Here is a 26,491-nt window from a genome sequence, read left to right as displayed (position 1 = left end):
GAGATTTCACAATTGTAAAAATACTACGTTTTAGAAGGAAAATTGTCATTTTCTAGCTATGAACAACACATGTCCGCGAATTGTCAAAAAATATTGGTAAAATCCAAGCTTGAAACCATTCGGGCCTGAACATTTATTTGCCTTCATTGAAAACATTGCTTCTTTGAACTAATCCAAAGAAATAAGGGATAACAATACCTTATTATCTTTTGTGTTGTGAATAGACCCAAGTCCATATGAGGTGTCCATCTCGGCTTATAGCATAATGCAACATAGGATCATGTCTCCTGCACCATCTCCCGAGATATCACGCCTCGCACTCGACATAAACACAAGGCAATACCTTATGCATCATCTCAGAAACCAACTCGTTCTAACATATGTATAAGCCAAACACAAAAGTGCTTCACCAACATAGGCACCAACAAACTATCACACAGTTAATGAGTTGTTCCCGCGAACAAGAAGCTCATTCAAATCGGATAGGCGCCCTCGCCTATCTCAGAATTGATTGCTCTAAACAGGCAAGCCTGAAACTGTAACATATTGAACCAAATCGTAAGAGCAAGGACATCAACAAAATGAAATGTATCATCATATTGCATCAATATAACTATGGGTTTCCCTCTTCAAAAAAATATAACTATGGGTTTCGCCACCAAGTATGATCACTTCACTCTTTACTCGCTATTGCTAGCACTTATATTTATTGGGCATCATAACGTCTTTTTCTACTTCCTAACACCTATATTTATGTGAGCAGATAAAAATATGTGACCATAATCACAATTAAGTTTAATTGAAAATGAATAGAGTAATTTACTATTGAAATATAATTTATTATCGTGGTAAAAAAAATCTCGTAAAGAAAACATATATAAAATTTCCTGGTCAAATACTCTAGTGAAAATATTACACTGTTTTTTTAACTCGCTTTCTGGTTCAATAATCGACTAATTCGGGAGACCAATTTCATCATCCACTAATTGTGGACCCAATAAAAAAATACATGAAGTGTGGAGAAGCGAGAAATTGTGAGTTGAATCTACGATCTAACTAGGGATGTCAATGGGGCAGACAAGGCAAGGACGAAAAATACTTCTTCGCTCCCCACCCTGTCACTCAAATTGTCCTCCCATCCCCGTCCTCGTCCCCATTCCTGCCACATGGAGCTTTCCCATCCCCGGGAATCCCCATAGTCCCTGCGAAGCCCCCATCACCATTAAAAAAAACACTAAATTTCTATTATTTTAGTCAAATAGTTGGTAAAAATGATTATAATTTAACGATAAAACAAATATAATATTAAGACATTGTTGTAAACATCACCTACAAAAGAAATTTGTACATTTTGTCAAAAAAAAAAAAAATTGTACACATTATGTGAAAAGAGAAATAGATATATCATATAAAATACTTATATATATAAAAAATAAAATATATTTTTGTGAATTATTGGTCCCACAAAGCAATTTTGCGGGAGGAGATTCTCTCCAATGACATTTTCATCAAGGGGAATCTCATCCACTCATCTTTTTTTACCAATTATAATTTTAATTATTATAAAGAAATAACGAAAAGCGGGTATAGACACTATACTCTCTCATGTGAATAGTTTCACATAAGAGAATTTATTACCTAATTTCGCACTACCTCCGTGGGAATCTCTCACTCATCCTCATTTTCGCGGGAAAAATTCTATGCTCGCATATTCCCAATTAAAGCAATATACGCACGAGGATTGTCGTTTACATATATACTTTGACATCCTAGTCTCAACAACATATCAAATGTTCATACGGCTATAACGAAAATGTAATTTAATATAAGAAAAAGATATATGTAGAATAATAATTTATGAAAAGAAAAGAAAAGAAAAAGATGTGTTGTTACAATGGGTTACGAATGTGATTTGGGCCCTCAGCTTTGTTTCAATCAATCCACGTTTTTATTTTACACTTTCATTCTTCTCCTTTCATTCTCTATAAATTCATTCTCTTTTTCTCAATTCACTCTCTTCTTCTTTCACACTTCACCAACAATCTCTCCTCTGTTTACGGCGGAGAACAATAACTAACCACCACCATCACCACCACCACCACCACAAGGTGAGTTTCTTCCTTTTCATCAAGCTATCCACTTTTTTTTATTACCTCTTTCTACAATCCTTTAATCAATCGCGTTACAATCGATTCTGATTATATATGTACGTACTATTCCGATGATCAATCCATGCATATTGATCATACTCTCATATCGAACACATCGATTATTGAAAAAACTTTATTGAAGTTTTGTTTTTATTTGTTTCCAGCTATCGATTTTTATGCTAAAGGTTTCGTTTTTATTTTATGATCATGTTGTTTTTAACCCTTGGGAATAAAAAATGCCTCCTTTTTGTTTGTTTGTTTGTTATTGTTGTTGGTACTGTTATTTCAGTTTTGAGTTGTTTTCTGATGTGATCATTGGGTTTCTATGATGATATATATGTGTTGCTTTTTGTTGTTTGCATCATCATGTTGTGTTTTTGTGTTGCTGTTCATGCTCATCATCATCATCGCTATCATCTTATCATGGCATGCATTAGTTTTTTATACTTTCCCGTTTTCTTGTTTTGAATTGTTCCAGCTGAATATTATTAATGTGATCGCGTATATTGGTCCGTTACTAGTACTAGCAATCCGGTTAATGGGGCGTTTGGATTTTGGAAGGGTTTATTAGGTCTTATCTTACGACAGTTGTACACGTGTTTGTTATGATACGGGCCCTGTTTGGATAAATATCTTATCTGTGGCTTATAGCATAAGCACATATGTATAAGCTATTTCTATAGTAAAAGATAAAATAGAGTTGAATTGTTTTTGTATAAGCTATAAGTTGTTTTCATAAGCTATCTTGGAGAACTTATGAAAGTAAGCTAAAATCGTCGTATGAACAATGCCATACTATTTTCATAAGTTCTCCCAAACAATCTCATAAAACTTATGTCCGTAGATATGCTCAAATAGGCCAATCCAAAGTCCAAACACCATGATATATCCATAAGTTGATTTTAGTTTAGACACTGTTTACTTTCATTCCCTCTTTGATTTTAGAAAGTATATGATATTTTCTTATTGAATATGTACTTAAATAAGCTTTATTAGCTTATAAGGATATTATGATGTGTAAATATGGCTATTGTTAGATTTAATGTAATCCGGCAGCATTGTACTTATTGTAATTGAATATGACTGTGTTGGTTCAGAGGAGTTAAACAAGGAGGTCTCTGCTTAAGAACTATATATGTTATGCATAATGCAGATATTGCCAGACTCCATTAACCTCTTTTTTACTATCATATTCATATGAAATAAAATTCTGGTAGTCTTCCCTTCGAGTTGAGAATTGCAGTATAAATATGTAAGCACGATCATGGCTGTTGCTACAAGGATTTCATTGGATTGTTCTAGCTTCCGAACTAGGCGTATCTTCATAAATTTGTGCTTTAAACTTTGGAAACTGGTTGCATGATTTCTGTCAGGTTGTTAGGAAAATGCAGAAAGTCAATTCAGTGTCAACCTTTTGACTGTTTAGTCAATGCTTCTCGGTTTGCTGATCTTCTTAACATTTTGATGATTTGAGTTTATAATTTATTTTATCACATGGATTATTAAACTAAACGTGTTTTTCCAAGTTTTCTGTTTTCTAACCTTGGTGTCATATAATTTTTTAAATAAAAGTGATTTGGTATATCTCAAATTCCCTACTTCATAAGAAGCCCTCTTGGATGAAAGCGGAAATAATTTGTGAAGTAACTTCGAAGTTATAAATTGTTACAACACTATTGTACTTCGCTTGATTTTGTAGTGAAATTATCTCTAAATGCTATTTGAGATGGGTTGTTATTTCTTGTATTACATAGTTCATTACAATTAACAAGCAAGGAAACTACCGCAAGCCCGTCGAATGAGCATGTTATAATTTCTGTTATAGTTATTGACACTATTTTAATGCCTTATGTTCAATTGTTTTATTTTTTCTTTTTCAAACTACTATTTGGCTATTCTTTTTCATGGGTCCTCTTTTGTAATTTTTTTATTTTGCCAAATTTCTTTACTTGTCCCCCTTTAAGTTCGATTTTGTAATTGTTTATGCTTGATGTAATGCAGATTTGGAGGTAATAAACAATTAATGGATGAACGTTCTAGCAAAAGAGGCATTAATGGTAATTCCAGAGATACTTCCAATACCAGAGATACTGCAAATACCAGAGATCGAAACGATCAAACTCGCAGACGAGCGGGTTGCAGTAGTACAGCCAACCCTTCTAAGGTTGCTCAAGTCAGATATGTTGAAAAAGGTAAATCGTTAAGGCCATCAGGATCGTCAACTTCAAGTGGCAAGGAGGTAATTGGTAGTTCCCGTAGAACAGCTACTAACCCAGCAAAACCACTTACAAAGCCTCGGAGAACATTAAATTCAAGTGGGATTCAAGCTGAAAAGGAAGGGACAGAGTCTACTAAAGCGAATTTGATGGAAGTAGGAAAATCTAGTGGAGTATCAAATTTAAGACCTCAAAGGAATTTTAATCAAAGACCTGTATTGCGTCAACGAGAAAACGAAAGCATTGGTCCAGTGACACAAACTGCTTCTAGCAAGTATGGATTGAAGAACCTCAGATGCAACACTGTATCTGATCTCATCCCTTCTTGCTCATCATCAGATTCTACGGTTAATACAAGGAAGACTACTGTGATAAAAAAGAGAATCTCTGAAGGGGGAAGTAGCTCCACTGGTAAAGGGAAGAAGATGACTGCGCCTTCATCAGAAGGATTGAATTTTGGCTCCAGAAAGGGCATATCTATATCTGATACAAGAGGATCTAGAAATATTCCTCCTCATAGGGACAATAGCAGAGCATCAGTTGGAACTGTAAGATCAGTTAGTGGTTATGCCAGGGGGAGATTTTCTCGCCAAGGAAACGAAAACCCCAGGGTGACCAATAAGTCCCCTGTCATATCCCCTATTTCGTCTCGTTCTATTGATCTTAATTCTCCTGTCACTGAGGAGTTATATGATATGATGCCTAATTCTCCTGAAGAATATGACATCCCACATTCTCTAATAATACAGGATGGCTCTCGGCGCTGCAATGTGGATGATATGTCAGAGGTAACTTTTGATGTAAAAACATGCAAGTGCATATTTATTATTTTGATTTTTAATGAGCTTAAAATGTTAAGTACTATTTATAATTGTATGTAGGTATTATTGGCACTTGAGAGACTTGAACAAGGTGAAGAGTTAACCCAAGAGGTAATTGTAGATTAAAAAAAAGAAAAAAAAGTTAACTTGACTTACTTTGCTAGTTATTTAATTCTTCCATTTTAATCTTTGCAGCAAATTCATTTACTAGAGACCAACTTGAATCTTAGTGAACTTAACATATATGATCATCATAGAGACATGCGGTTGGATATTGACAACATGTCATATGAGGTATGTTAATGTTGTAAGTTTCAGAATCAGTGGTTTGGATAAAAATGTTAGTAAGCATGCATGTTTTTAAAAGCAATATTGGGTATATGACTTGGGCCCAGTTGCTGTTTATTGGTAGAATGGTAAATGAGAGAGGAGAAGTAACTGTTGAGAGAGTTGACTTGAAAGGGATTACTATCCTTGATGATATGTCATGCTTTGAATTAAAAATCTTTGGATTTTCCTTTAAATTTTATGTTTATCTATTTCCATCTCAGAATATTTATATTATACTTATTAATTGCAGGAACTCTTAGCTCTCGAAGAGAGGATGGGTACTGTGAGCACAGCTCTAACAGAGGAAGCACTTTCAGATAGTCTTAAAAGAAGTATCTATCAGTCTGCGCCTTCAGATGATGCAGCTGACTGTGTTAATGAGGATAAGGATGATACCAAATGCTGCATTTGCCAGGTATAGTTATAACATTTAACGAAGCTTTAATGTTATATTATATAGCTGATGATTAGCTATGTGTTACTAAGATCCAGCATGTTGAATTTGACAAAATTTAATTATTTTGTTACAAGATTTGATTTAGATAAATTTACATAATTTGCAGGAAGAGTATGTTGCTGGAGATGAAGTTGGAAGACTGCAATGCGCGCATAAATTTCATGTGATTTGTATAGAGGACTGGTTGAGGCTGAAGAACTGGTGCCCTTTTTGTAAAGAGTCAGCAGCACTGTCCAATTCATCTTCATCTCCTTGATTGCATTGTTCTTTTCCTTCTGTACAAAATTCTTTCTTTGCCTTTTTTTTTTCCCTCTGCACAAAATACAGTTGCTTATCGTCTCTTCTAATTGGTCCTATGTACATAACAAATGACTTCATCCCATCTAACAATGAGCTAAACCGTGGTTTGACGGACTTCGGTGGGATCTAGATTCTCTACAGTCACCAAATTGGAATTGTTGGATGAATATTAGACGGCTCACATTCTACCTTTCAAATCAAATTCAAAACAGGAACTCAAAATGTGAGCCGTCTAATGGATTCGATCAATAACCGTGTTTTTTTGTGACAGTAGAGAATCTCTTTCCACTTTTTGATTAGGGATTCATTGTTTGTGGATGGAAGTAGTCTCAGCTCTTTTCTTTTTTGTTTTACTGAAAAACAAAAAAATCAAGTGATTTGCATGACTTTATTTTTCTATGACTGTAGATTTTTTTTTTTTTTTTGGAGTTAGGATTTGATTATTTTCTTGCGGATGAAATAGTCTTATTATTTTTACTGAAAATGATTAACAAATCGATCGATTAGGATAAACTTTTAAGTTTTTCATTATTAAAAAAGTTGGTTTTATAAGTACCAGCAAAAGATGCATTGAGTAAGTTGAAGGTGTTTCACTCCTGGTTCAGCAGCAAGTGTCCCAAAGGGGTGTGTACTTGATTCCAAACACTTTGATTTGGATGAGTAACAAATCAAATTAGTCTTTTAAAATGCAGTATTAATCACAATAATCCTGCACTAATTGAAATTATAGATGTTCTTGAATGTTTTAGAAATTAATTTGATAGCGAATCTCATTTTCTGGGATTAATTTGACAATGTGTAAAGTGAAGGACTAATGTGAGCACGTGTAGTAGTTACACAAGTACAAGGGAGCAATGTCAAGATAGTACTGTTTTGACAAAGTGAACTGCCATGACTATAATGAGCCACTTCCAATTTTTTATGTGAAATGTGTTCAAAATTAGATGGTGTGAAGTCTAAGGCATTGTAAATGTTCCAAAGAGATTCAAACCCCCCACTTTGCAACAAGCCCCACTTTGTATCATTGTACAATCCTATTTGCTTCCAATGGGGACAACAATTGGTGGAACATAAACAAATAAGTTCCATATCCCACCTTTCATGGCTTGCTGTCAGCGTGTACCCTTTCTAGCTTGGTTATAGAATGATTTATCCATAATGTAAGAAAGTTATGGTTTTGAAATGCACGATTGTAGTAAAGATGACTAGATGAGTTAGGTCCAATATAAATACCCAAAATGGTATCAAAGTCTATTTATTGAGTTATTCACCATATTATCCATGCACCAAGCTCAATAACACTAGATGTGAAAGAGTGGATCAGAAAGAAAAAAAAAAAATCCAAGTTCTACGTTGAAAAGAAATAAGACGTGAAAATAATTAACACATGTGACACCTTTTAGCTAACAAACCGATTTTGTAAATGAGTTAAACTCAATTAAAAAAAAAAAAAAAGGGTTGTGAGCTTGAGTTGGAAAAATAATTGTAGAATTGAGTGGTTGTTGGTGATGAGGACTAAATGGCTATTTCAAGGTCATAAAAGACACATTTTGACTTTTGAGAAAGTAATATGTCCTCTGAGTGGTGCATATATTCTAAGAGAACAATTGATACATCTTTTAAACACAAGACAAGAAAAGCACATTTGTAGGCAGGCACATGAATCAAGCTTTGGGAAGATGTGCAACCAATTCTGCAACTAACTAACAAAACCTGTTTCCCAACAAACAGACTATGTCAACGTGGAATCTAATCTATCAAGCTTACGTCAGATATTTGTGACCAATCAGAATGAGAAGAGAAAGAAAAAAAAATTATCAAAAAGTATTTTTCTTATTTTCAAGTACCAAATATATCACACACTTCAATTAAAGAATAAAAAACTCATATAACCAGCTTCCACCATGAGTACTCCTTCAAAACTTCTATTCCTTACTTAAAGAACCTTCAAAACTTCAATTTTAATTCCATTTCAATAGTTGTAACAATTCACCATCTTAACTTTCATCCCTTTTATATGCTGCAGCTCTAACATGTTGAGCTTTTGTATATCCATCAATCTGGAAACATACACTTTAAGAATATCTCCATATATCTCTGTAAATTGCAGACTGGCTTTGTTGTATGTTGTAACCACAGTAAAAAACCAAGACAAATGGTAAAATCAAGGTTAAAAAATCAAAACAGACATGAAACTATTGTCTGAAAGAGCCTCGTGATTGATCGATGATTGCTTGATCTTTTCTTTGTATGATGACTCTATATAACAAGTCCAAAATATCAGGCTACTGTTATAAGTAACTTACCAGTTCACCATATTCACAGGAATACTGTTGATTTACATATCTTAAGATTTATGTCAGAATCAAACAGTATATACTATACTTGTAGGAACCAAATTGGATATAGGCATCAAAAGTCCCCTCCAAGTTGTCATATTAAAATTTCCACATTAATCTTACTCTTGTTTTAAAAGCAGTAAAGTTTTTCCCGATGACAACATATACCACAAGTTATAAACCAAATGAAATCTGAAAAAGTAAGATATTGCAATATTCATTGATGTTGAAATTTAAAAGTACAGCATATAATCAGAAATTAATTTATTGTCACCAAAAGTGATATGAACTGAAAGAGACATGTAACTTACAGATCTACATGATGAGTAAAGTAGAAAATAAAAATCTAATTCAGATATTGGTCAAATTTGGCACCACAAAGTTCAACTATAAAACTGAAATCATCAAGGGAACTTTATTAGATCTTGACATGTTATTAATATTGAATTTCAATCAATCATCATACTCTAAAATTACATACAGAGCAACCCTTCAGATCTCATACATGTCACAGTTCCTTGACCCCATTCCTGCAAAACTTTTTCCAAGTCTCCTAATTGGCTGTAAAGCAATCAAAAGTTATCAGATCTTTTGCAATGGCAAATACAACCAGTATCAATGCTAAACATACAACAGTGCAACCAATCCTGGGCTTCATATCAATAACTCCCTTGGTTGCAGTCAAATATATTGCCGATCCATTTTAGCTTCTCCACATAGCAGAGATAAAACATTTTGAAGCTCGAAACCAGCATTTGATCCTGGAAGGGCTAAAAATCCCCATTGGGGAGTCTTCTGGTTCATCATGGCAATATAAACAGTGCAAAGTACAGCAATAATCACCACAACTATCGCCGAGCTATCAGAACCAGAAGAACCTGACCCAACATTTGCTTAAGTAAAAGAAGAAAAAAAAATCTTTATTGATGTGTTATTCCTCAAAGGATTGCATAGAAACTTTCTCCAGCTGTAGCGGCCAGTCTTCTCCAAGTTGCTGTGGATTTAGCTCCATCGCAACTTTAAAATCATGCAAAGATACTGAAAACTGGGGTCTGTGTTCAAGCTCAGGTTCAGCCATCCTACCAGTATTATGCACATGTAAATGATTATTTGGCAACATGCCATTTATGAGCTTCCCCTGAACCTGCTGCTTTGAGATAGGGAGCTTTGTCGGCTCATTTGTAGATCTAGTTCCCACTAAATCAACACTAGACTTGATCAACCGTTTCAAGTATACATCCAACACGCTATTCAACACACTTGCACATTCTGGAGAAACACCTTCAAGACCCTGTACCATTGCAATCTGCTCCATGCGCCTTCTTAACGTATCTGTATCAGATAACCCACCACTATCACAACAACTAACAAAATCACCCGTGCTATTCACCGGCAATGCTTTGCGGGCCCCACCCACACTTGCAGAGCAGTAAGGGATCCCAAGTGGTGCTATTAGAGGATTTCTATTAAAACCGAGGCGGTTTAGTTGCTCCACCTCCTCTCCATCTTCCACAGTGGATATTTGAGTCAGCCCGTTGACATGTGTCCTTGGTTTTTCGGCTAATCCCAGAATAGCATCCCCCATAGCATTCTTAGGTAGCCCAGCAACTGCTTGTAGATGCTGTGTCCGTCGCTGATAATCACACGGAGTAAGAGTTCCATTCTCCATGTCAACCTTACTACCACTGTCTTCTGAAGCCATGGAATGATGAGCAACTGAATCAACTTTCCCGTTTGGTCCAAGAGGACTCGGTCTATCTTTAAGCTTCCGATCACGTATTCCAGACCGTAACTTACGCGGGGACACCGGCAACACCCCATTTGACCAAACAGAAACATTATGATTTTGGAAGTTTCCATTAGCAACACTCCGTTCATGTCCATCTTCCACACTAGGAGAGAAATTAGTAACCCGTGCTCCTGATTTTGAAGGACCCGACGGCTGGACTAGTGGCGGAGTCTTGGCTTGACAGGCATTCTTGAAAATCGACTTTATAAAATGATTGTGCAACAGAAGATTCTCCCTCCCGAGAACCCGAAAACATAACTTATCAAACTCATTCTTACTCAACTTATGACTCAAAAACCTATTCAGGTAATAAAAGTACCGCTTCGACTTCTCCACTCCAATCCTCTTTACAATCTGTACTTTCAACTCAACCAAATTGATTCTTGAGCTCTGTTGAGGTAACATTTCTCAACAAACAGATTCATACACCATCCAACAATATCAGAAAACAACCCACCCACCACCAGTTACCTCAATTTGAGCCAAATTACAGTTATATCTATCTTCACACATCATTTAAAGAACCAATTTTGAACATGAAGTAAGTTACCCTTTTGCCCAAAATTCACAAATCAACAAACCAAATCTCAATTTTCCCAAACCCAAAACCCTAAAGATCAAACCACTGAAAAATCACACTGACCCAGAAGCCCAAATTACTTAAATCAAACCCAATTCAACAAACTTTACGGTAAATCAAAACCCTAAGTTTGAAAAACCAAACAAAAGGGCCTGAAAAACCATGCTTGCGCTAATTACATCACTTGCACCAATCTGAAAAACCTCATTGCTTCATGAAACCCCAAAAGCTTCAAACTTTGAATAATGAAGAGATCACTGAATTCAACAAAATCAAGCAAACAAAAACATACATATATTAAAAAAAAATCAAATTTTTAAGAAAAATAAAAATAAGAAAACTTTGAAAATTCAATGAAATGAAGAAGAAAAAATGAAGAGTTAGAAGTATACATTGATTGAAGTAAGAAGAGAGTGAAGTTGAAGAATTTGGATAGAAATCTGGAAACTCAGTTTGGTCTTTGCTTCTTCATGAGTAAGCTCGATCTCTGCTAACAGTGTTCTTCTTCTTCTTCTTCTTTCTTTCTTTCTTTTTTCTTTTTTGTTTTAATTTTTTATTTTGTTTATATATTTATTTATTATTTATTGACTCTTATCAAAGGTCTTCCCCTCCTTTTTATTGAAAAAATTTCAGTTTTCCCTCTTTCTCTTTTCATGTAGTTTGACAAATTAGCCAACTTTGTCTTTTTTATTTTATTATTATTTCTGAGGATGTAAAATAGCTTTACTTTAAATAGGAACTAATTATATTGTAAATTTATATTATAGATTTATAACGATGTATTCATCTTCTTTTTTTTGACAAAAATTCTATTCATCTTTTGTTGATGGTTAAATAAAAACATTCCTTTAAAAATATTTGTCTACTATCAACTAAAAATAATTATCAAATACTTTATTTCGTGAGCTTAGCTCAGTTGGTTGGACAATGCATAAAATATGCAAAGGTCCGGGGTTCAAACCTTGGCCACCACCACACAAAAAAAAAATCTATATAAAGTTAGTTTACAATTTACATTTTTTTTTTAATCCCTAAAGTTAGTTAACATTGATAATGCATGTGCTCTTATTTTTTTGTTTAAACATGAATTAAATCTAAAGTTATTTACATGAGTTTAATTCATATATATTGTCAAGAGTGGTGACTTTTTATGTTGTTAATCGATCATGATCTAAAGTTATATCTCTATGTTATCTTATATCTACGAACACTTCTTGTAAAGTATTTGGGTAATACTGTTCTCAACAACTAGGTGTATGACTTAACCGGGTGGCACTTTGGTGTTATTCCATGCCATTAGATCTCCACCACACACACACACATCACACACACACATCCACAATGTTTGGGTGTCATCAATGGTCAGGATGTAATGGCACGGTGCCATTAATGGCACCCAAGTATTTCCCGACTTAACCATGTTCCGCAAAAATCTCTAATGACTACATTCTCAGTTGTCATTCCTCAATGTTCTCTAATGACTTAACCATTCTCAATGGTTAAGCATACCTTTCATTTGTGAGTTAGTAGATCATTATATACGTAAATAATGATGTTTTATACACTTGAAATTGATATAGTATTTGAAACTCATATCATCTTTGTTAGATTGAAACTCATATCATCGTTGTTAGATTGAAACTCATATATAAGCTTTGTATCACCTTAGATATAGACTTGACCATTGTAACTCGCTGTAGTGGCAACTCCTTTATGAAAAAGAACATTATGGAGAGACAATTAAGCACTCAATTCCTAAACAAGACATATGATGTGTAAAATAGTATGCAAGTATACAAAATCGTAAATAAGTAATACCGAGTAAGTAAAATAGCAATCGCATGAGGATTGAAAACTAGTTATAAGATTCAACTACCTGATGCTCCCTCCGGGCCTTGATATAAAAGAAGATTCTTTTTTAAAGTTCATTGAATAAATGATGTATTTAATCTACATTATAATCTAAATACATTAATTATTCAATGAACCTAAAAAAAGATTCTTCTCTTGTATTCACCCCTAACTTTGCAAAAGTTGCAATTTTGGCCCCCTATTAAAAAAATTGCATTTTTGGCCCCCTTCGTCCAAAAACTGCTGAGAAGAGCCCACGTGTCCCAAAAAAGGGGCCATAATTGCAACTTTTTTTGAAGATAAGGGGTCAAAAAACATATTTCCCTTATGTTAGAGGTTCAAAAGAGCATATTTCCCTAAACATAGGGGTCACTTTTGCCATTTTTTTTAATAGGGGGCCAAAATTGCAACTTTTGCAAAGTTAAGGGGTGAAAAGTGCGTTTAAGCCAAAAAAATATCATTTTGGGGTTTCAATATTGTTTAAATTAAAAATAAAAGAGTTAAGGACAACTTGCTAGAAATTCAAATCCACTTTAAGCCAAATTCTTGGTTGTATTTGTCACAAAATTGTTACATTAAATCCGAGTCACATAAAATTTGAGATGCATTTGAACACATTCATTATGGTTTTCATTAAAGTAACACTATGTTTAAGTTCCTATTATTTACAATTATATTTCATTAAAACCAATCTATTGACACTATGAACCTAGATGTTTATGTCTAAACACTTAACTATAATTAATATGTCTATTATTAACTATGTTCATATCACTCAAATTACCCTTTTATTGTCTCTTTCAATATAATTAAAAATTGATAAAGTGAATAGTTAATTACCTTACTCACTTGGGATAACATTGAAGCAACTTGGGCTAAGATTACTCTCACAACAACATAGCAATGATTCAATATTACACTTAAAATAACATTTTATTTCCAAATCAAAAAGGTGTTTAGCTCATAGTGAGCTTCAACAAAAACATGGTAACACACAAGTATGGTAAGAACATGTCGATATTACAGTTCAAACAAGAAAACAAAATCAAATATAAAATAATAAAGATTACAAACATATTCAGAATGATGCAGAGTTGTCACGAGCTGCTGGTGTTTTTTTTCCCCCAAATATATGCTTCATTGGTCTCCAATGGAAGAAAATGGGATGGGGAGAGAGTATCTGGTAGGGGGTGGAGGTAGAAGCAAAATAAGCTTCCTCTTGTGTAGTCAAGAAGTTGTCCTTAATTGGTACCTTTTAGACCTTTTCTCAATCCTCTTTGTGTCATATTTTGTCCTTTAACTAACAAAGAAATAGCCGGAAAAAGCGAGGTGTCCCATGTCTTAGGATAAGGTTGACAAATAGAATATTCCTTTTAGGTGTCCTTGTGTAAAGATGTGTTAGTGTTACATGCGCTCTTAGGATAAAGTTGTCATACATTTAACTCATTATAAGACGTGTAGTTTGTTATCTCACAAGTTACTATAACAATTTGTGCGACATTTTTTGTAGCAAATTTCCCATATTTTCCTAATTGAATATTTACAACTACAAACAATCAACTGACCACACATAATTCCTTCCAAAAACACCTAATTGCTACTTTTACTTCTAAAACAACATAATATACTGAATTACCAAAATAACTCTAAAACATAACAAATTCAAGACTATAGGGGGCACTAAATCAAGCTTAGTAGTGGTAAATAACACACCATATCCGGCATTATCAACAGTGTTAGTAATTGTTAAGAAAACTATGAAGCTTTTAGTGGAAGAAAGGCTGGAGGAAAATTATGAATATGCACAATGTCTCTCAAGACACATTAGTTCATTCCAATTTTGAAAAACTTTTGTTTCTTTGTTTGTATCTTTTATATTAAAATCATGCAATATTAAACCTTTCTTTTAAAAGATTTTATTTAAAATGTTTTCAAAATATTTTTTGAAGTGTTTTGTGTTCATCTTCACTTTTTTTTTTACTTTGGGTCAAATATATTTTTTATTCCTATAAATATGTCAACTTTTTGTTTTAATCCCTCTAAAAAAATTCTTCAACTTTTAGTCCTTCAAAAGTTTTTCATCTTCACTTTTGGTCCCTCCTTTAGTGTAAACTCGTATGTAGAATTCATATTTTTGAATAAAATTTTGTAGAAAAATTTATAATATTATAAGAATTCTCTAAAAAAAAATTAGAATTTTTTAACAAAACATGAATTAAATATGAATTTTTATATTTTTTGCGGTTAAAAATTCATATTTAATTTATGTTTTGTTAAAAAATTCTAAAAAAAAATGGAGTGATTTTTACAGTATTCTACACATTTCTGCATAATTTTATTAAAAATATACAAAACTTGACTTAAAAATAAGAACCAATGATTGAAAATTTTATAGTGACGACAACATGGGCCAACCACCCCGTTTAGAATCGGTCCGCTTTCAGCCCGCTAAAAACATGGAGGGCGAGCCAACTTAAAACAGTGGGATCAAACCCACACCCCGCCAAGAGGCAGATTAGCGGGTTGGCCCGTCTAACAACTTTTTTTTCAAGTTCCTATTTTTCATGATAAATGTTATTAAAAAAAAGGTTTAAATATGTTTTTTTAGTTCCTGAAAAATCACGAGTTTTCAAGTTTAGTCCCTATAAAATTTTAATAGTCCTCCATAATGCTGTAGTTTTTAAGATTAATATGTTACTACGATAAACGGTTGATAAAACCTTAAGCCTGCCAATAATAATGTGAATGCGATACTTTTGTTGATTAACGCGATTGTGATACGTTCTTCAACAAGTGTCGATTCCAAGTGTAATTAGTTAGAATTTTCTAAAGAAAATTATTTAGGATGAGCATGTTTCTGTCTCTGTCAGTTATGCGATTGCAGTAAGAAACAAGCTTACATATTGCAGGTTGTGGTTCACTTTTCTTCCTGCGATTGCGATTCACATACGATTGCGACTGCGATTCAATCCCGGGTTTCTAAATCGCTCGGCTAGGGCTTCCGATTGCTGAAGGTATTCTCTCCATCATTATGAGAGCTTTTGTGTTTCTCTTCTTGTAAGAGTTTGTGGTGATGTTATTCTTTCTAGTGTGGGTACAATGACAAAGGTGAATTTAAAAGACTTATCACTTAATGATGACGAGGGACTGAGTTTCGACATTGAGGAGGAAGGGAGTTATGAACATAATCCTTACTTATGTTTGGTCGGACGTTTTCTTGTCAACTTTCCTATTCGGCTTAAGGAGATGAAAATACGGATGTATGAGGTGTGGCGACTGGTGAAGGGGATGGCGGTGAAGCAAGCGCAACCAGGGCTATTCCTGTTCCAATTCTTTCACAAACTGGATATGTAGGAGGTACTGAAGGACAGTCCATGAACATATGACAATCACTCATTGATTTTGGAAAAGCTGCGAATAGAGGTATCATTGAAGGATATACAGTTGAATTACATGAATCTCTAGGTTAGGGTTTACAATTTGCCAACTAGTATGATGAAGGAGAAAGTCAGAATGGGGTTAGGGAACTATATTGGAGAGTTTTTGTAGTATGATGGCAATAACAATTATAGCTTTTGGTGTGAGTATATGAGGTTGAAGGTGAGGTTTGATATCAGACAATCATTGTAAGATAGGGAATAAAATCAAGACAAATGGGGGAGAATGGTGTGTGGTGAATTTCAAGTACGAGAAGTTAGGAAGCTTCTGTTTTGTGTGTGGGGTGCTAGGTAGTGGTAGAGACACCATCGGGAGACCCCAGACACTCGCCCGAGATCAATCGATACTTTGTTTATACTAGGTCCTGTAACACCCTACTTCTATTAAGCGGTAAAACGCGCGAATATACGAACATATTCTAGAAATAGATGTTATGTCATCAAACCAAACATACATGCATAATTATCATGTTACATCTCATAGCAGCGGATCACGTATATAATCCATAAACAACCACAAATCTCAAAATAAAGATACAAAAATACATCCTCCGATCTCAGATACAATAATATCTCAATTCCAACTACATAGACAACAAAATCCAACATGCAAGAACTACCCTAGATCAGAGCCCTAATCTAGACACTTGCACGTAAAAAGAGGAACTCCGCTCCTCGGCAACATCAAGCATATAGTCTAAGCATCCTGCACTCTATCTACCCGTCCATACGGAAAGGTAGGTGGTAAACCACTGAGGGTTAGCATTACATCATCATAATCCATATAAGATTTAACAAGAACATTGAAATGAAGATATATTCAAGAACGAAGGATAACAAGTCATACATGTATTCACAAGTATTCACAACACACACATCATTCAATATCATCATTCCAAGTTTGTATCAACAAGTGTATCATACACATCTCACAATTTCAACCATGTGATAGGTCCGCAAGTGCACGGAAATATCGGTTTTAGTATAAAAAGTATCGTATCCACAGAGACCAATTTAACAACTATCGAAGTTCGTTGTTACTGTGTTTATCTAAGGCGAAATCAAAATATTTTGGAATTTGCACGGAATAAAATAGGTTTTAATTAATTTATGGACAAGTAGAGACCAAAACGACGGTTACCGTCAACTTCCGTCACTCAAGTAAATTGTTGCGCCAATTAAATGGTAACGAGAGAATTAAAACTTCTTGTAGAATTTTTCGAACAAGAGACAACGTTTGCTTTCGCAACACGTTGACGGAATTTTTAGACGCGTAAAACACCTACTTTCGTAGCGTATAATTACAGGCCTAAAAATTCTTTTTTCTAAATTCAATAAACTCTTAATTAAAGGAAAAGAAATGCTTTCGCTTTAACCTTTTCGATTAAAAACTTGATATTTTTCTATGTCGGATATCGTTTTCGCTCTTTCGATGCGTAAACGATATCTCTGTGTCTCTACTTTCGTAGTAGACTTTTAACAATTTCAAAACAGAATTTTTCAAAACAATTGTTTAAATTCTCGTTACACTAAAAGACGCGCGTAATTTACATGAGTTCCATCGGTACGACGGAACCTCGTTTTGGACTCAAATGAAACTACTCACGCATAATGATATTAAGCATACAAAATGTTAATTGATTCATGCTGAAAGGGAATGAATAATACCTGTTAAAATCTGGCCACTTTAATTGAGTATAAATCCCATCCTTTTCGATGCAAACTGCTATGTAAGGAACCGTACTGCAAAACTTAAGTAAATATTGACATGATAACGAAAACAAGAAGCAAAAAGAAGCAGCTGCTGCCAGAAACAATTCAAAGCAATTTGATATTGAGAACAGTAAAGCCACGCAGCAATTTATATATATGTATATATGAGGAACACGGCAATTAAAAGTAACAATAGTAATTAACAATCAAAGTAGTGCAGCAATCAAGAAATTGATTTCGTAACAGTAACTTGTAAATAAAGGGAATGGCAACAACGGTAATGGAAATATATAATTTGGTTATGGAATTATATAATATATAGTAGCTGCAATAAAAAGAGAATAATACGAATTGGAATTGAATATTGGAATTAAAATAGAAAAAGGCATCAATAAGTGAATCGAAACAAAGTAGCAGCTATGTGGTGGCTAACATGAATTCAAAATGGAAGAAGGGTTCTGAAACTAGTTACGGCAGCTAAGGTTTCTGAAAACATGAAATTGTACGATAGACAAAAGGTTTCTAAATACTGAAAACTAGAAGTGAATGGTAAAACTATAGCTAAAAAAACGTGACCGCCTTCTTCTCATCAGCTGAGCCTCTTTTATATCATTCAATCTGCAACTGGATTCCTCATACTTGTGCCAAAAGATGTGGGAATGGATTGAGATAAAATCTCAATTTTTTAGGAAGCTTTTGTTGCTGAACGCGACCATTCTCAATTGGGTGCGACATCAGCATGATGTCATTACTAGCTCAAGTTGCTCTTTTCACCTCCTTCTTGATTCTTTTACTTTTGACACCCTCCTTACCTGAAACATAACAAAATACTAGCCAGAAGACATGCAAAACACAAGAAACGACCCTAAAATAAATAAAAATTAAACTATTTAAATATTGTGTTTTGCATGTTATCACCATGTCAATTAACAATTAACAAGTTCAAACATCAAGTGCAATTCAAATGTAATTCAATTCACCAACAATGTATGCAATAGCTCTAGACTCATCTAGATGCATGCGGTACCATATCACCTCAAGGTCGTCACCTTCGATGCAACAAAAACATCGTAATCACCTCAATTGGATATAAAATCCACCACCATTAGTCATGAATGCATGAACATATGACTCGACTACAATGCATATGTTCACACATACAAATCACCTCAACATCACCAACATTTGATATGTATGTAATCAACAACAATTCACCATCACATAACATATATACAATCACCGACAACATTCATAATTCAATCCACATGTAGTTGTCACACACATTCACCACCAATCATCTCCACATAATTTATATCAAATATCCACAAGAATTCACAAGACAAAGGATTCTTAAAGCCATTTTCAACAAAGTTCATCTCTTAGATCGCAACTTAAAACTAATCGAACCTTTAAGCCAAAACCAAGTAAATTAGTTCCAATGCCTCAACTAAACATACCCCTAGGCCACATATGAGCGCAGTAGAGGATGCCTTGGCGTTTCACCGGCCAAGTGTGACGAAATTCATAAAAACCCAAAGTTCGTCTCACTTTATCATTTTCCACAAAATTTCCATTTTCAAAGAAAAACAAGTTAGATTCACCACATCATAGTTTAAATACCTTAGTTGAACTCATAAAAATCAAGTTTCAAAGATTATAAACAGTCCACAAGGTTTGGGTCGACTTAGAACTAGTTATGCTGGATTTTTCGTTAAAACTTTTCAAGAGTATTTTCCCCATAACTTGAAAACCAAAAACCATATCCAAGTCAAACCAAAGCCTCTAGAAAGCTAAAAATATTATCTACAATTTTCATGTTTAAACCAAAAGCCAGTTCAAAACAAAAACGAGGGATAAAGGCACAAAAACGCAAAACAGGGAGTACTGACCTGTGCAGCTCGCCGTTGCGAGCAGGTCCACCCGCGAGGCGAGTGATCAGTTACTCGCCGTTGCGAGTAAGTTTATTCGCGAGGCGAGTTATGACAGTTCAGTCTCGGGAAAAACCTCATTTTCACCCCAAAACCCCAATTTTGACATCCCAAAGCTCAAATTCGATCCCAAAGTTTGTTTAAACATTTCCAAACATGAAAAGACACTCGATTCCATATAAAATTTGCCACAAAACATTCTCTTAACAAGAATCACCATTTGACCCATTTTTCATTAAAACTTCAAAAACAACACAAGGTCATAGCAAACTCCACAATTATGATTACCCAAGGTTTTAATCATCAACAACAACAACAACTAACCATCATGAATTCATCAATAATTCATCAACAACAACACCTCATATCATCATTTTTGGACAAAAATGCAAAGCACGCATATAACCACAACTTAAGCATGTAGTTTCATCATCAAAAACTCAATTAACATTCAATTTGCATACCCAAACATTGCATCAAAACATAAGCACGAAGTTACAATTAATTAGGTTCAATTCATCAATTTCACAAAATGGGTAGAAATGAAAAGTTATGAATTATGGTTGAATTCTAACCCTCTTACCTCTAGCAGCAAGAATCTCTAACCCAAGCTTCAATTTAGCTCCTAGATGATGAATTCCTCTTCTAGCTCTAGCCTTCCTCTTCACTTCTTATCTCTTCTCTATCTCTATCTCTTCTCAAATGAAAAATGTTGGTGAAAAACCCTAACTCTTTACTAACATTAGTTTATATAGGCTCACTTAATTGGGCTCATCTCACAAACCTTAATGGGTCTAACCCATTTCTATTCTAACCTCAAAAATGTTACTACTCACTTAACGGTAAAATATAACACTAACGGTCACTTAACGGTAAACTAAATAATTACCCCACTCTCCAAAACTTAGTAAAATAAGAACTCTGACTAAGCACTAAAAATAACCTTCAGCAAAATTACAAAATTACCCCTGCTCTCAAAATGACCAAAATGCCCCTAAGTTCAAAATGACTAAAATACCCTTCTAACACCGAATTCTACAATTCCCAACCAAAAATACACACAGAGGCAAATAATCACACACGATCACATATAACATAATTAAGAATAATAAAAATAAATCGAATCGAAAAATCGGGCTGTTACAGGTCCAACCCATTAACCCACTTAAAAAAATAAAATTTGGGCAAACTCTAATATTTTTCACACATGCGCACATCAAAAGCCATAGCGGGAGATATTCAAGTCACTTGATGATGTTGATATTATTCGAACATTCACCGCTAATAGGTTTTAGAAATGGCATTTACCTCTTAATTTTATTTATCACACTATTGGCAGGTTATATTTCATCTCTCTTATTTCAAATTGTACTTTTGTTGATAATATGACGAGATTTTTTTATTTCAATTTATGACTATTTATATATTATGTCACATGTGAATTTACGATAAATTTTTTGCCCATGGCTCTATAAAATTTCTGGCTCCACCACTTGTACTAGGGCATAACGAGAACAAGTGTGTGGTTAGGTTCTCTCAGTCAGATGTTATGGTTCAAAAAAGGTGGTCAAACGCGATTAAGTTAGATCCATGGAAAGTAGGGGGTGGAGGTAGAAGCATGCAAATTAAGTCCAAAATAAGCTTCATCTTGCGTAGTGAAGAAGTTGTCCTTAATTTGTACCTTTTGGACCTTTTCTCTCTCCTCTTTGTGTCACATTTTGTCCTTTAACTAAGAAATAGCGGGGAAAAGCGAGGTGTCCCATGTGCTCTTAAGATAAGGTTGACATATAGAATATTCCTTTTAGGCGCCCTTGTGTAGTGAAGTGTTAATGTTACATGTGCTCTTAGGATAAGGTTGTCATGTGTTGAACCCATTATAAGATGTGCAGTTTTTTGTCTCACAAGTTACTATAACAATTTGTGCAGCATTTTCTGTAGCAAATTTCTCATATTTTCCTAATTGAACTGTAACAATTTGAGTTGTTGCTTGGTGGAGAGGTGCCGATTGTTATAAGGCTCTCTTTAAATGTACTATTTTTCCTCCTATGCAGGCTTTGTGCATCTTGTACTAGCCTAACTTAATAATATTTGCCAATTAAATTTTTTTTCTACAACTACAAGCAATCAACTGACCACACATAATTCCTTCAAAAAACACTTAATTATTACTTTTACTTCTAAAACAACATAATAATATTTTCCGATTAATTTTTTTTTTTACAACTACAAGCAATCAACTGACCACACATAATTCCTTCAAAAAAACACTTAATTTATTACTTTTACTTCTAAAACAACATAATATACTAAATTGCAAAAACAACACTAAAACATAACAAATTCAAGACTAAAGGGGGCACTAAATCAAGCTTAGTAGTGGTAAATAACAAACCATTTCATGCATTATCAATAGTGCCGGTGGTTGTTAAGAAGACTATGAAGCTTTTAGTGGAAGAAAAGGCTTATGGAGGAAAATTATGAATATGCACGATGTCGAGACACATTAGTTCATTCATTTTTTAAAAACTTTTGTTTCTTTGTTCATGCCTTTTATGTTAAAATAATGCAATATTAAACCTTTCTTTTAAAATATTTTATTTAAAATGTTTCAAAAATATTTTCTAAACTGTTTTGTGTTCATTTTCACTTATTTTTACTCTTGTGTGGCATCACTCTTCAATGATATTTTGAGTAGTGGCATAAAAACTCTTCATCAATTATTTTAATACACTCTTAGCTCTAAGTTGGGACGACAATATGGGCCAACCCATCCTTTTTAGACTCGGTCTGCTATCAGCCTGCCAAAAACATGGAGGGTGTGGCGGACCAACTTAAGGCGGTGGGCTCAAACCCACACCCACCCCGCCAAGAGGCAGATTAGCGGGTTGTCCTGTCTAACAACTTTTTTTTTCAAGTTCCTATTTTTTTGTGATAAATGTTATTTAAAGAAAGGTTTAAATATGCTTTTAGTCCTTGAAAAATCATGAGTTTTCAAGTTTAGTGCCTATAAAATTTTAATAGTAATTTTAGTCCTCCGTAATATTGTAGTTTTTAAGAATAGTCCATATTTTTAATACTTGTTTTTTTTTACAAAAAAATGGATATTTTTTGTCCTCTAAGATAGTTCCGGTGAAATATAAATAGGGACTAAAAATGAATAAATTATTTTAGAGACTAAACTTAAAAACTTATAATTTTGTTTGGACTACAAATATAATTAACCCAAAAAAAATATAATACCGTTATTAAAAGCAATTTTTATTTTCTCATAATCATTTTATTTCCATTCTAATCTCATTTAAAGAGAAAAACAGTTGTCTAATAATGAATTGTTCAATTGTTTCGTGCCTTAAAGAATTGTCCAATTATTTTTAGGGGAAAATTCTTAAAAATTGGGTCACTTATAATTTATTATTATAATAAAAGTTAAATAAATATTATTTAATGAGCCTGCAAGCCACAACCCGCTTTTTTAGGGGTTAAACGGGGAAGGCCAACTATAGGGAGTGTGCTCAAAATCTCAGCCCAATCCACCTAAAATTGCATGTTAAACAGGTCAGTCAAGCGGATCAGACCCGTTCTTTCACCCCTAACTCAAAGAGACATTAATGGAAGAAAAGAATATTGAACTAGTTTTTAATTTAAGTTCAAATTCAAATCTGGATGGTTAAAAACTAAATCATTTATGGAAAATGCTAATGAGTACCCCAAAGACACTCTTTAAAAGTAGAAAGTGTTTAAGCATGTGATTAGTCTTAATATAGTTAAAGACTTGTTAAATTTCAATGATCTATATTATTGAGCCTTTACTTCAGTCTGTTTGATGTTTTAGTTTTTATTTTCTACAACACTTTTTACTGTTTCTGCTAAAGTTCTTTGAAGAAAATTGTGGATGATTAAATTATCTTAGAGAAATAAATCGATCAAAGGATAAGAATTAGAAGACTAAAATATAAGTTCATCGATTCGTGAAATTAAGTTTAGGAGCACATCTTAAAAGCTAAATATGGTTTAGATTAGTGTTAGCAACACTCTCTTTTCATCATTGTCTCTAACAATCACTTACTTATTGACTTAAATCAAGGTAGGTCTCACACTTTATAAATCAGTCTCACTTAGAGTGGTGAGACTACATTGATGAATCAAATGAGAGAGTGAGTGTTAAAGAGAGTATTAAAAAAGAGTTTTTATACTATCAAAAAATCTTTTAACTAACAATAAAACAAATAGAAATTTGTTAAACTTCAATGACCTTTTTTTCCCGATGTTTTGTGCTAATATGTGTTGAGTGTGAAGGTAAAGATTCATGAGAAAATCAAATTGATTTTTTTTTTTTTTTGTAAATTTGGATAATTATGCTAAGGGAATAATAATATGATAAAATTTTGGTAAATTTGGATAACTATGCTAAGGGAATAATAATATGATGAAATTGTTTGTTGTATTATGGACAAGTCCTATAAGATTGTACAAGGACCCATGTGGTCTTACGCACAATTGTTCAACAAGTGTACTTTATTGTTAATGAGTGTTGAATTTAATAATTTTGTTATAATATTAACCATTTTGAACTATCAAATAGAACAAAAAGGTTTTTGATTTTTTTTTTTTATCACGGAATAGTGACAGTAAAAATTAACTAAAATTTATAACATGAGAGAAGAATCAACAATGAATCTTTCAAAGATTCTAACTCTTGGCTATTAATCTGATCTTAGTTATTGAATTTTTTCACTGAATTGTTGCCGAATTTTCTCTAATGATATGTATATAGTCCTAATCCTAATTTGTTTAGTGACAAAACGTTTAATCTTACTATCTTAGTTAACTATAACCTCTTTGCAGATTTTAAAACAAGATCAAGCAATACAAATAGAAACTTTAACAGGTTTCATGCGTCGTTTTTGAAAATTCGATGGCCTACGAAGAACCTACAATTTAGGTCATAAAGAATGAGTGTATAAAAAGATTTAAATTTTCAAAGTGGGATGATTCAATTCTTTAATGTTTTTTACGATTTACCTTCTTATGTTATAAAATGCTAACATCGTTATTTGTTATTACATTTTTTTACATATTTTCGTACACATTCATTAAAAAAAAACTAAAAAATTCATCACAATCATCTTCAGATTCAACAAAAACCTAGAAAACTCATTCAAAAATCCAGAAAAGACCAAATTTCTCTAAATCACAAACACCAATCCACAATCTCATTTCTCCTTCATGACATTGAATTCATTGAATTTGTTTTAAATCAACATCACACTCGTCAATTCGTTGAATATTCTCTTAATCAGATCGCTCCTTGGAGATTTGAGGTTAATTCGTTGGTGCGTGGGTTGAACGAAAGTCTCTTCGTTTCAATTGAGTTGTGATTCGTTTAGGTCTTATAATGATTTACTTAGATATGTTAAACATGTTTCCTACATCCATCTATTTCTCCATATAAACAACCTTTCATTCCGATTTTTTTTTGTTCCATCCTTTTAAACATCTAGTTCTATTTTATCTTGCTCATTTTCAACGAATATAAATGTTTGGTGGGTTGTGGTTGTGTGACAGGAAGAGTTTTTTGGTTTTTTCGATAAAGAAATGAGTTCTTGGGATGAAGATTTGAGTTTATTTCAATGAAGATATGTGTTTTTTATACGAAAAAAGGATAACATCGTTAACATTTTATACCATACAAGATCAAATTAAGGGAAAAAATAAGTTAAAAGACTAAATAATTGTCTGAAACTAAGTTAAGAGATTACAAATGTAATTTAATAAAGAAATTAGAAACTATAAATATGAGGAGGACAATGCATTGGTGAACATAAAGTAATTGAATTGAAATTGATTAACAAGATATCATCATTTCCATACTCAAAAATTATTTTTCAATTGCAATGAACTCTAGTGACATAACAAACTATTATCGGACACTTATTTTTCAATTGCAATGAACTCTAGTGACATAACAAACTATTATCGGACACTTAAGTATATGAAAATGTAACCATTTTTACAACAATCAAACTCTGGTAACTATTATTTTTCAACAATCAATTTCAATTTAGGCCTTAACAGTGAAATGCTAAGCTAATGTATTGGCATGTACATAATTTATAATTAACTAACCATAGAACATGCATGTGTCTTGTTGGATATGATTCCCAAATAACCGTTATTGCCTTATTGGCAACTATCATTGAACAAAGTATATTGTACTCGCCTTGGTTTATGGTTTCAAACTAAATAACTTTCGCATCAGTGATTGTACAATCCACCCTTCTTGTTCACATTTCCTACTCTTCTTGGTACAATCTTTGACTTTGTACAATCCACACTTGGCTAATTTTTGCATGACTCTCTTACATCAAACAAACAAGTTTTCCCAGTTTGAATTACAATTTCACAACAACATGATTGAATGTTCTCAAGCTTAAGTGCTTGTTTCTCTTGAAATTTGAAGCTTGCATGGCATTAATGCAATTTTAATTTTAAATTTAATCTTTAATATACTATTCTATTCAAATATATCAGAAAAGCGCGACCCGATAAGCAATATTGATCTTGGTCATACAAGAAGGAC

At 33.4% G+C, this 26,491-nt stretch overlaps 2 protein-coding genes and 1 long non-coding RNA gene across 3 annotated transcripts; 1 reads left to right on the top strand and 2 right to left on the bottom strand.

Moving 5' to 3' along the window:
- Window positions 1-1,901: 1,901 nt before the first annotated feature.
- On the top strand, window positions 1,902-6,673 carry LOC146952706 (uncharacterized). Its single transcript, XM_085704707.1, has 6 exons — window positions 1,902-2,108; window positions 4,152-5,154; window positions 5,248-5,298; window positions 5,383-5,481; window positions 5,768-5,932; window positions 6,081-6,673. The coding sequence occupies exons 2-6, from the start codon at window positions 4,174-4,176 to the stop codon at window positions 6,228-6,230; spliced, it is 1,446 nt and encodes a 481-aa protein (XP_085560833.1). The 5' UTR covers window positions 1,902-2,108; window positions 4,152-4,173; the 3' UTR covers window positions 6,231-6,673.
- Window positions 6,674-8,862: 2,189 nt separating this feature from the next.
- LOC146952705 (uncharacterized) lies at window positions 8,863-11,568 on the bottom strand. Its single transcript, XM_085704716.1, has 2 exons — window positions 11,375-11,568; window positions 8,863-11,239 (listed from the first exon to the last, which is right to left on the bottom strand). Exon 2 carries the CDS (start codon window positions 10,805-10,807, stop codon window positions 9,545-9,547), a length of 1,263 nt encoding a protein of 420 aa, XP_085560842.1. The 5' UTR covers window positions 10,808-11,239; window positions 11,375-11,568; the 3' UTR covers window positions 8,863-9,544.
- A 5,119-nt stretch (window positions 11,569-16,687) lies between these two features.
- On the bottom strand, window positions 16,688-18,894 carry LOC146952704 (uncharacterized). The gene is made up of 2 exons (XR_015025378.1): window positions 17,939-18,894; window positions 16,688-16,987 (listed from the first exon to the last, which is right to left on the bottom strand). It is a non-coding gene; the product is annotated as an uncharacterized LOC146952704 (long non-coding RNA).
- Window positions 18,895-26,491: the final 7,597 nt, after the last annotated feature.

Source organism: Medicago sativa, chromosome 1, assembly GCF_051527215.1.
Source record: "Medicago sativa cultivar Bolivia chromosome 1, Bolivia_mono, whole genome shotgun sequence".
Classification (NCBI taxonomy): domain Eukaryota; kingdom Viridiplantae; phylum Streptophyta; class Magnoliopsida; order Fabales; family Fabaceae; genus Medicago; species Medicago sativa.
The sequence above is the reverse complement of the archived record's forward strand: the minus strand, read 5'-3'. Positions and strand labels throughout refer to the sequence as shown.